We start from the raw sequence: 11,855 nt of genomic DNA, 5'->3' as shown, positions 1-11,855 counted from the left end.
AAGGCGGCATCACTTTCAAGAGGGAAAATGGAAGTTTGGAGCCAGAAAGCTGCACCGAGCACCATGCCATGAGCTTTGCCCTGGCTGATGGCAGCCAGGCCCCCGCCACGGCAGGGATGATCGTCCCCGGCTGTGCAAGTGCCGCAAGACCAGCCTGGTAAGGGGGAACTTGGTTTGCAGTTACAACCAGAGGCCAGCCCAGACAGGGGCAAGGGAAAAAGAGCGGCTTCTTCTCTAAATTATTAAGAGCAGCTTCGTGGAAGAGCGGCTTGTGTATCGCACGGAGAGGCCCAGGAACCACAACAGACGCCACCACCTCCCGGCTCTCGCCTGCGCGCTGCCAAGAGCCGTTATTTGCCTGCCCACGCGCTTGCCATCACAAGTCAACAAACTCCCCGGACGTGAAACCCTTTATTCACCTCCGAGGGCCAGATCCGTCTGCCACCTGCGGAGGGAGGGGCACAGGGGTAGATTTCCCCTCTTGCAGAGGAGGAAAGTGCCTGGAGAGAGGATGAAAACTAGCCGCCTGCTTCCCAGGCGTTTCTTTAAATAGCGGTACACAAGGCAGTCTCTGCCATGGGTGAGGAGAAGCCCTCAGCCCCGGGGTCCTGTGAGTGGCATCTCCCAGGATCCACTCCAGCTCTGGCCTCCGGCATTTCCTCCCACAGTTGTGCTTTGCCAGTTGGGTCAGACCCGGGCGAGGGAAGCAGCGTGGCCACTCCAGAGAGCCACGGGTGGAGGCAGAAAATCAAGGCATGATGTAAATCGTCTTTGGCACAGACCTGTTGGCATCACTGCTCTGCCCCAGCCCATCCTCCCTGCCCTGAGCAAAGAGGCGGCACAAGGAGCCCAGCAGGGACCTTCCTCATCCCGTGGTACCCACCCCGTGGCCACGATCCCACCATGGCCAGGACTGTCTGATATCAACTCCAGCAGCAGCGCCTCTGTGGCTCCGGTCCTTGCACGCTGGATTTTTCCCAACTGCAAACTGCGGTGGGAGCGAGGGGCCAGGGCAGCCTGTCCCTGCCCGCACCCCCCAGCGAGGAGGGACCCAGGCCCTCAGCAGGGCTGCGATTGCAGCTGCTGAGTTCTCTCGTCCTGGTGTTTCTTCCCCCGCTCCGGCGTGACAGGTTTCTCCTCTGGGAAGATGATGGTGGCATATTCGGTCTGGTCGACTGGGTGGGTCTCAGGGGGCACCTGGGTGCGCTGGTCCCGCTGAAACTCCAGCACGCCATAGTCCACGGTGGGCAGGGGCACCATGGGGGGCTTCTCTTCCTTCTGCAAGGAAACCCCGTCAGGGTGATTCATCATCCAGAGGTACCCGCCATCCCCAGCACAAGCCCCCTTTTTACGGCAAGTGCCAAAACCAGCTCTGAAGCATCCAGGAGGGCAAGAGCCATACAAAGCAGAAAGACGCACAGACTTGGGATAGCATTTGCACAGAGAAACCAGACCGTGAGCCTTGGGGTCACCACTGAGGCCATGTGGGTCTCAGCTTTCTGTCTCTGCAGGCAGGTTGGGCTCCCTGTCTGCTTGGCCATTGAAGGCAGGGTCATGCTAGGAGCCCTTTTCCCACCTCTCCATTGGGCTCCAAGCTGGCATGGGGTGCCTGAGGAGAGCCTGGGGCTGAGTTTGCTCAGCCCGGATAGGGAAGAGCAAGGGGGGACCTACTCACGGCCTTCAGCTACCTAATGGGGCTGGAGAGAAGATGGAGCCAGACTCCTCCTGGCAGTGCCCGGCAAAAGGAAGAGACGAAATAGGGACTAGCTGCAGCAAGAGAAATTTTAGCTTAATGTATTGGGGGGGGAACATTTTCTCCCATTTTCTACAGCAACACAATCCACTGTCAAAGACAACTACACTTTGAGCAAGTGTTGGACTACAGAGGTCCCATCCTGTCTCAGGCAGATTTTTTATTTTGATGGGGTTGTGCTGCAGGTGCAAAAAAGCAGTTGTAGCTGTGCAGAAAACATCAAGCAGCGTCAGAGAAGATAGGGGAAGAGAGAAGCCTGTGAAGGGCTGCTAAAGGGAGGCCCTGCACCCTCCGCACCCCAGCAGTGCCACGATGTTCCCCTGCAGCACGGCACGGCATCAGAGACAGAAAACTCACCACTGGTGCGTTTTCACTCGGTGGTTTCTGCACATCTGCAAAGTAACACATTTGGTTAGAAGCTGCTTGTGTGCTAAGACAGCGTGAGCATCAGGGGCTGGGGCTGACCCAGCCCCCATGTCCTAGGACAGCGCTGGACACCACAACCATTGCACCATGCTTTCTCCTTCTCCACTCAGGGTCTAACACCCTGAGCATTACAAGAAGTGAGATACCAGCCCATGGTCTAGGTTTAATTCGGATTAGTGGGGTGCAATTCCTCGGGGGTCCCCTCTGGGAGAGCCCCGCTGGCTGCCTGCAGCATGGCCAAGGCAATGCCTGGTGCTGCGGTGAGGAGACAATGAGATGCCCCAAAGGTGCCCAGGCAAGGGGCATGGGAGGGACTCACATGCAGCATTACAACGCTGTGCTAACGAGTGGTTCAGAGCCACAGCATATGGCCTGGGTCTCTGTGAAGGACAAGCATGGCCCAAAGCACCCTTCTCCCCTAGGCATGGAGATACCTGTCCCATGGGGACGTGCCACAGCTGAGTTTAGCACATTGAACCTGCCCGTGTACCCCAGGGAGCTGCAAGCATCCGGCTGCCCCTGGGTTCAAGCTGTTTGTTGGATAAGCACCACCCCATCAGGTCCCCTGGCAGACCTCAGCCTCTTGGGGCAGCACAGCCCCCACGGGGGATCATACCTCCTCTCCTGTACGTGACAGTGAGGTAGCCAAAGATCAGCAGCACAACCGTCCCAGCCAGCAGCAGGATGCCCAGGAGCACAGCCTTGACGTGGTCTGGGGGATTGCTTTCCTCCATCTCAGGCTCATCGGTGGCATTTGTCTTCTCAGGGGCTGCTGTAATAGCCATCCAAAAAAGGGGGGAAAAAACAGCAGGTCAGGAGTGTAAAATGGCCTCTATAGTCCCTGGGAAAGTCAACAGGGGAACACGGGACTGTCCCCAGAAAGGGCTCAGTCCCAGGCAGGCTGCCACAGCTCCACCATCCCTGCAGGGGCCCTGAATTGGGGCTGACCTGGGGGATGTTTTGGCCATGTCCCATTCCTTCCCATCGCAGGTGGTGAGGATGATCCCACACTGCTGAGACCTGGAGTGCAGGGGGCCAGGGCACTGCAGTCCCATGGCATGACCCCATGCCTGGCAGAGCCCCATGAAGGATACGGCTTCCCCAAGCCTCCCAGCTGCTTCCATGTCCTGGGGCCAGCATGGCTTCAGGTCATGTTGGGAGGAGATGTTGTGAAAGACAGTAACTTTTGCAGTGTTTTTCCTTTTTATAAAAAGCCATTTTCAGCCCCTCAAAGCCTCTATACTGCCAAGCAAGTACATGGCATATCTTCCTGCAAGATCTCAGTCTCCCACACCATGGGGCTACAAGACCCAAGGGCATGGATTTGCAAGAACAGTATCTACATCAACACCAGCTGTTCAAGGGGTCTGAGCCCTGGTCATCACCCCAAATACAAGCCCTGTCCCCAAATAAAGGAGCTGTTCAGGGGTGCAGGAACCTCTCTACGCTGGTCTCCTGCCTCCACCTGTGGGTGAAAGCAGCTCCCTATGCTGGTCCCCTGCCTCTATGCATGGATGAAGGCAGCTCCCTACGCTGGTCTCCTGCCTCCATCCATGGGTAAGGACTCACTCCTCAGCGCCAGCAGGATGGAGACCTCCTGCCTCAGGGCCTGATCAGTGGGGGAGGACAGCTTGTGTCCCTGGGCATCAACCAGGCATGCAAAGGAGAGGGGAAAGGGCAGAGCTGTGCTCTCCTGACCCACACCAGGTCCTCCCCCAGCAGAGTATTGCCTGCATTGTGCCCTGGGGCTGCAGTATGCCTGGGAGCCATAGCACCACGGGGATGACACCGATGACCTGTCCCCATCAGCTCAGCCCCCAGGCTGACCTGTGACCACCAGGAAGGACCGGTTGCTCTCCATCACTTTATCGGGTTCAAAGAAGGTGATCAGCCCGCAGTAGTAGGAGCCCGAGTCATTCTGGTGAAGGTTCCGGATCTCAAACTTGAAGGCAGGAGTGTGGTTGGTGAGCAGGTACTTCTCTGTCTTTGTCTGGGGGTGGATCCGGCTGATCTCAGCAATTTTTTGGGTTTGGCTATGGTTGATCTCCTTGTACCAATTGAGGCTGTACTCCGAGATGGAGTCATTCTCCATGGAGATGTTGCAGAAGAAGGTGGCTGAGCCACCTGCAGTGATAGTTAACCTGTCTGGAAAGAAGGTCACTGTTTGGGAGAGAGGAAACAAGGAACAGACATGGTTACAGCAGGCACAGGTCTCAGAAGCAGCCATACCCCCCCGTGCAGGAACCAGGGATGCAAAGAGGGTGAGAGCCTGCCATTGCCCCTGCTAGCACCCCATCCCATGGAGAGGTGATGGGCTCCTACGTCCCAAACCCAGAGGCTCCATGCATTCCTCAGCTGTTTCACCCTCAGCTCCTGAAGGCCCCTACGGGGATTTACAAAAACCTGCCGTCGAGCACTTGCAAGCCCAGCCCCATGCCATCGCCAGCACCCAGCTCACCGCCGCCAGGCACTGGGGCTTGCCAGCAACGCAGGCAGCCTGATGCTTGGCCAGTCCACGGCATCACCCCGGATCACGGGGAAGTACATCAGCTCATCTCTCCCCTCCTGAGTATGGGCCTGCCGGCAGAGGGGAATCCTCAGGGGTAGTAACTGTACCGTGAAGTGGTTTCAGCAGAGCAAATTGTGCTCTGGTCTACCTAAAATTAACCCAGAACACCCGTATCAGGGAAAACAGACTTTGGGGGTTGCATTATTTTTAGATCTATGCTGTATTTTAATGTTTGAGTCATCCTTCCTCCAGCTGATGTTGCCTCTGAAAGTGAGCAGAGGGACCGAGTCCTGGGCCAGGGCAGCGCCCCACGGTGCAGCCCATCGCGTGCCCGGCTGCCTGGCGGGGTGCTCCGGCTCTGCTCACTGCTCCATGCTGGGAGCACAGAGTGGGCAGGGGCTGCCCAGGGCACGGTATTTGCCATCTCCAGCTTGAGACTATCTGAGAGGGCAGAGCGACCTGGAGCTGACGATGCCATCCCTTTCCAGCTGCCTGTCCCCTCCTCGCGTGTACATGGGCACCCAGGCACCCACGCTGGGGGGTCCTGGCTGGGTTTGCCAGGCTGCTCCCAGCACACAGGGCAGTCAGCCACAGCTGCAGCCCCTCCAGCCCTTAGCACTGGCCCTGCTGCTTTGCCACATTGCCCTGCCTGTGATCCCAGTGGGTTCATCCCCTCCAGGCAGCAGGGATGCTGCGAACACGGGCCAGGCTCCGCCAGCCCCATCCAGCAGGATGAGGCAGCTGCTGCACTAACTTTTGTTCAGAGCAATAAAAAGCAGGAAGAAGCATTTTTCACACAGGTTATCTCACTAAGGGATTCAAACCATCAATGCTTTGAAAAGTCCCTGTTGTTAAAAAATTTATCTTCCCTTTTCAGAAATCACCACTGATAGCAGCCCCGGGGCTTGCAGGCAGAGTTAGAAAGCCCCTCCGGTCCCTCCAGCACTGGCCTGAGGCCATAGGACCATGACCTCAGCCTCACCAACCAGAAAAGGAACCAGGATGATTCCTTGAATAGATACTGGATTAGATGGAAAACTGGGCTGAGAAATGAGGGACGAGATCGAACAGGAGAAGGGAGGGAGGGAGAGAAGTACCCCAGCTCCCGCAGGCAGCACTGGCTATGGCAGTACCCCCACCGAGAGATGTAATTTTTGCAGCGTTCTGGGCTTCTTGTGTTTAACAGGAAATATTTGGCAGGCTCAGGGCTTTGCTTCCTACCCAGCACCACTGCCAACAATGAATGAAGCACTTGGAGGACTTCTGAAAGCAGAGGTTAGGTTTACGTGTTTCCCTGCATCTTCCCAGCACCAGCGGTAACATCTGCTCCAAGGGATGCCTAGCCCTGTGCCTACCCTCGGGGCAGAAAACACCAGAAGCCACCAAAGAAAGAGCCGGGCTGTGAGGAAGGGGGCACGCAGCTTCATCAGGGCTCTCGCTTGCTCTGCCCAGACTCACCCCTTCCCCTCCACCTCCCCTTCTCCCCCTAAGCAAAACTGCACGCAAGACCCTGGTTCCCTCAGGGTCAAGCCCAAACCAGGAGGTGCAGCCCGAAGCCGTGAGAGCCAGAGCAGAAAACCCCAGATCCCACATGGTCTTGGCAAACCAAGAGGCTCCACACCAAACCCGACTGCGGCCAGTGTGCCCACAATTTGGCTCCGGTGCCAGCATCGTGGGCTGGGGACCTGTCCCCTTCTCCATCCTTCAACCCCGTTTCTACCCCGAGCATCCCCATTTCCCTTGCTTCAGCAGCGCATACCCAAAAGCTTTGGGTTCTTTGCCTTCTGGATGCCAGAGCTATTTTTAACTACAAAGCTCCCAACCCTTAGACATTTTCTACTGGTTGCAAATGACACGGGCTGTGGCAGCGAACGCGCCGCGCTTCGGTACCTACCCCGGCGGCAGCCGGTCAGCACAGGGCCGCAGCAGAGCAGGATGGCGCAGAGGCCGGTCAGGGCCACCTCCATGCTGCCCCACATCGTCTTCAAGGCACCCGGAGCCATGGCGAGGCGGTTGGTCCCCTGCCCAGGCAGGCGTGCTGTGCTGTACCGTGCCGTGCCGTGCCGTGCCGTGCCACGCCGCCCCTGGCTCTCTCCGTGCTTCCTGTCCCACAGTGGTGACTCGTTCTCTGGCTCACACAACAGGGGCTGGGCTGGAAATGAAACGTGCCCATCTCTGTCCCAGAGGGAAACCCGGGCCTGCCTCCCGCCCCCGGCTTCCTCCCCGCAGAGGCAGGAACCAGCTGAGCTGGGCCTGGCCCCTTCCCCTCCCTGCGCGCTCCCGGTGCGCTCCCACGCAGGCACCCAGCTGCCGAGCAGCAGGGACAGGCACCGCTAAACCCACAGCCTTTTTGGGGAAAGCTCCGAGGGACGGAGCGGGCAGGGACTGCCGGGGACATGTCCTCGGCTCCAAGCCTGGCCCATGAGTAAAAGGGCTGTCTCAGGCTTCTGAGCACCCATGGGTGCTCCTGCTGGGTGCCCATGGCAGTGTGGCACCGGGCAGCTGGGCAGGGTCTGAGCAGCCATGGGGCACCCTGAGTGCCTGTTGGCAGGCTGCTCCCACCGGGAAGGGATGGGAGAGGAGGGAGAAGGAGAAGGTGAAGGAAGAGACAGAGAAGGAGGAGAAGATGAGGAAGGAGAATGGAGAAGGAGAAAGAAGGAAAAGGAGGAGATGAGAAGGAGAAGGAGAAGGAGAAGGAGAAGGAGAAGGAGAAGGGGAAGGAGAAGAAGGAAGTTTTGCCTCCTTAGGTGTGTTTCTCCACAGACAGATTTGCAGAGAGCAGGGGCAGGTGCCCGGGGCCAGGATGCTGTTATTGGGGTGACCTTTGCAGCAGACTTCTTTAATTTCTCTGCCGGCAATGTTCCCCGCTCACCTTGCTGACTAATACTCGCATAGGAAATAACCAAAGGTGAAAGCACGCCATGGCTGGCTCCTCCACTTCTCTCGAACACAGCTTCAGTGCCCCACAATTTTGGAAAGCGTCAGGGGAAAATTAATAATCGGGTGAAGGATGAGATTCTCATGATGATTTCATTATTTTCCGGGCTTTCAGAAACAAGCTGTGGGGCTGGGGCTTGCTCACCTCTCGCTTTCAAACACAGCCCTGGCAGGCAAGCGACCTGGGGGAGCCACCCCTAATTCGCGATGACCAAGGAGGGGGTTCTGAGCTGGGGCAGGCAGGCTCACCCTGGGTTGGTGACTCAATCCAGCCTGTCCTGGGTCCTCTTTTCCAGCCTCCTCCTGGAAGCATCACTCCTTTCTCCTGAGCTTCTGACCCTGCTTGAGCAGCAGAGCAAGCCTGGAGGCCACCGCCTGGCAGGGTTGGCAAGGGGAGCGCTCTCCACCCTGTGCAATGGTACTGGTGGGCTCCGAGGTGGACATCGCCTCTTCCTTCACAATTTCCTGCATTCTCATTTTAAAAAAAACTAACTAAACTAAACTAAACTGAATTCCACAAAATATGGAAGCTCACAGCAAGGAGGCTTTTCCACCTCGAGGCTACATCTCCCCAAATGGTGACACCAGGCATCCAGGTCAGGTGTGAGGAGGCTTGTTTGGCACTTGCAACATGTTTTGGTTTCTAGAGGCGGAAGATGTGACGGGTATCACCGCCGAGATCGCGACTCACCGAGCCAGGGATCGGCAGGAAAAACTGGCTCATCCTCCTCGCCCCACGCAGCAGCAGAGGGCTCTGATTAAAATCGCAGCACGAATTGCTCAAACTTTCCAATGCACGCTCGAAATGAGGCATAAGTTGGTACCTGGGGCAGGGAAACTGCTGCGTCCACTAGAAACCAGTGGTGGCTAGATGCAGACTGTACGGCAATGTTTTCAGATGCTCAGGTTCCTTCAGAAACCTGTGCCCCAGCGCTCCCCCCCTCCTCCCCAGCAGGCTGGGGACCGGCACCAACGCCAGAGCTTTTCCAGGGTGCTTGGGGTGCAGGATGAGGCCGTGCGTGGCCAGGAAGCACTGGGGAGCTCGCAGAGCCACAGAGCGCGCAGCAGAAACCACAGGGGAGGGTGAGCCAGGAGCTGTCTGGCAGCACGCTGATGGAAAGCTGGCTCTGCCGCAAGAGAGAGAACAGGGGTTTTATTCCCCTTTTTGCTGAAAAACAATTAAAAAGAATGAAAAGAATAAAAGAAAAGATCAATCTTGCTGCTAGGAAGCCACTGCGGGGCAAAGCAAGGTGAGCAGCGGTGCCATGCCCCAGCCCAGCACATGCCCTAGGTGCCAGCATCGCGGTGGAGCCTGGCCCCGGCCCTGCAGCAGCTTTGCACCCTGCCTGCACCCTGCCTGCAGCCTGCCTGCAGCCTGCCAGACCAACACAGCTCCCACTGTCTCTTGCACCAGCTTCTCCAGCACCAAGGAAAACAGTCTGGCTCCAGCCATGCTGCGGCTGCCGCTCACGCTGGTAAATCCCCTCCAGCCCAAACAGGGTGGATGGCAAATCTTGGAGTTAGCTGAGGGGGCCTGAAAAAGGTCCTTTCATGCTTAAAAAAACAAAATTCTTTTTCTCTGAGCTGGATTATGGCGAATTTCTTGCCTAGAAAGGTTGGACCAGATGATCCTTGAAGTCCCTGCCAACTTGGTATTCTATGATTCTATGATGAATTGCATGGGGCAGTCGTCTTCTATTTGGCCACCAAAAGAGCAAAAGAAGGGCCAAAAGGAAAGAGGAATAAGCGAGAAAACAGTTTGTTCTTCAAAACCAAGAGACAGGAACTTCAGCAAGCATCTGTTACACCACTTCATTGAAGCACAAATGTCCTTTTTTTCCCCAACGAGAAGCTGGCCCAATGTGTCGGCAAGGGTTCCACCAACACAGCTGGGACCCAGACAAGGCCCCGGTCTCCTGCAGCCATCGCTGCCAGGGCACCCAGCTATCACTCTGAGCAGCCACCTCAAAGGATCGAGGGTCAGTCCCAAAATGGCTTAAAAGCATCTGGGGTATTTAAGGAGCACTGAAAATTTGGAAGATGAAGAAGAAAGCAATGACCAAACGCCTCGGATGTAGCCAGCTGAAGCCCAGAGATGAGTGTCCTCAAAGCCCAGGGGAAGTAAAGCTTCCCAAAAGAGACAGGGAACACAAATTACCACAAAAAGATGCTGAGGAAGAGAAACCCACAGGTTCCCAAAAATCCCTCCCCCGTTGGTTTAACTGAATTCACATCTGTGGGTCTGACCCAGGCAGGAGGCGACACAGCTGGGGCAAGAAGAGGAAATTGTTAATAGTGTTTGCTATATAAACATGGAGAGCAAGTGTGGAGGTCTTTCAGATGCTTCTCAGAAATTAGGAAGGCCCCTGAAAATGATTTGCATGAGCAACGACACCCGACCCTGCGGGGGGGTGAGTAAGCAGCGAGTAAGCGGAGGGACGGAGCAGAGGCACGAAACCGTTCCTTTAGCGAGCGGAAATCTGCAGGGCCTGGGCAGGGCAATGGTAACTGTGATGCGAAGGTGCCACATGGGGCCACCGCCACCTCTGGCAGGGCAGCAGGGTGCTGCTCCTGCTGGTGGGCAGAGCTGATGCCCAGCCCGGTGGCACTAAGGCCTCCGATGGATCATCACTAGTGAGTGGCGCTGCTAAAGCCCGTGGAAATCAGGAGCTGCTGCTGCTGCTCAGGGTCTCAGCAAACCGCCCGCACCCAGGGCGGATGGGGCAGGACCTGGCGCCAGTTGGGATGCGTCCGTGCATCCCGAGCAAAACCCCAGCAGAGGTACCTCCTGCCTCCCGGTGCAACCTCACACCCTCCTGCACCCGAGGGGCCCCTCCAGGCCGCACCCTGCCCACAGAGCCCCCAGCCCCGGTGCCCCCCAGCCCTGCCGCACGTGATGGCCCCCTCCAGCCCCTGGTTCCCGGCAGCAGCACGCTCTGCACCAGCACCGGCTGCGCCTTCGCGCTGTTTCCATTCGAAGCGCCTGGGGACCTTTCTCGGCAGCGTCAGCCGCTGCACGTAAGAAGCGCGATCGCGGAGATTGCTGCATCGAGATAAGCAGCGGAGGAAGCAGGATGTCAGCTTCTCAGGAGGGGGCTGTGTCATACCCCAGCCGTCGGTCGCCAGCCTTCCTTGGGACAGACAGCAACTGCGGACAGGAAAAAGGGCACAAGGGTGTGCCAGGAGGAAGGATGTGGGGAGCGACTGTTTTAGGCCTTTCTGGAAGATTTAAGAAGTTCCTGCAGGAAAGGAGCTAGGCTGGGCTCTCTGTGCTGACGGCTGGGACTCGTGGGCCAGAGGCAGGAAGGGAGCGTGGGGAATTGGGGGAACAGCTTTGCAATGGCAACCGGCGCTCTCCTCCGCCTGTCCCCGCTGCCCCTGCAGCGGCCAGGCGCTCCCAGCCAGGCCCCCGGGGCCAGAGCTGGCACCGGGGCCGGGACACCACTGTGGCCCCCTCCAGCCGGGGCCGTGGGCTCGCAAAGACGCCTGCAGGCAGGGGGACCCCTCCGCCCCGCTGGCTCCCGGGTGCCGCGTCCGCAGCCGCTCCAGCCCCCCGAGCCCTGGGCGAGGCAGCGGGCAGGGGCCCGGGCTGCTACGGCGGCTGCCGGTTTCGGGGGGGCTGGGGGCACCAGGGAAGCGCCCGGCGCGGGAGGCCATGCTCCCGGGCAAGGAGCCGCACTCTCTCCCCATCAGGCCTCCTGCCGCACTCACCTCCCTGGGCAGCAGGCTCACCAAACCCTTTATTTACCATTATTATTGCAATTATTTACCATTTATTTACCAATTATGTTGTTGTGTAAATTTTTTAATTGTAAAAAAATGTCAAAATAAAAACAATTGTATTGTCTTATGAGGAGCGGCTGAGGGAGCTGGGGTTGTTTAGCCTGGAGAAGAGGAGGCTGAGGGGAGACCTTATCGCTCTCTACAACTACCCGAAAGGAGGCTGTAGGGAGGTGGGGGTCGGCCTCTTCTTCCAAGTAACAAGCGATAGGATGAGAGGAAACGGCCTCAAGCTGTGTCAGGGGAAGTTTAGGTTGGATATTAGGAAAAATTTCTTCACCGAAAGGGCAGTCAGGCACTGGCACAGGCTGCCCAGGGAAGTGGTTGAGTCCCCATCCCTGGAGGTATTTACAAGACGGGTAGACGTGGTGCTCGAGGACATGGGTTAGTGGTGGACTTGGCAGCGCTGGGTAACCGGTTGGACCCGATGATCTTAAGGGTCTTTGCCAA

The 11,855-nt window shown here is 57.5% G+C and overlaps 1 protein-coding gene across 1 annotated transcript; it reads right to left on the bottom strand.

Moving 5' to 3' along the window:
- Positions 1-473: 473 nt before the first annotated feature.
- Positions 474-6,803, bottom strand: PDCD1 (programmed cell death 1). The gene is made up of 5 exons (XM_082320510.1): positions 6,583-6,803; positions 4,007-4,339; positions 2,796-2,951; positions 2,111-2,145; positions 474-1,278 (listed from the first exon to the last, which is right to left on the bottom strand). Exons 1-5 carry the CDS (start codon positions 6,689-6,691, stop codon positions 1,060-1,062), a joined length of 852 nt encoding a protein of 283 aa, XP_082176636.1. The 5' UTR covers positions 6,692-6,803; the 3' UTR covers positions 474-1,059.
- Positions 6,804-11,855: the final 5,052 nt, after the last annotated feature.

Source organism: Platalea leucorodia (assembly GCF_965183815.1).
Source record: "Platalea leucorodia genome assembly, chromosome: 8".
NCBI classification, from domain to species: domain Eukaryota; kingdom Metazoa; phylum Chordata; class Aves; order Pelecaniformes; family Threskiornithidae; genus Platalea; species Platalea leucorodia.
Note: the sequence above shows the minus strand (reverse complement) of the source record. Positions and strands in the feature narration are given on the sequence as shown.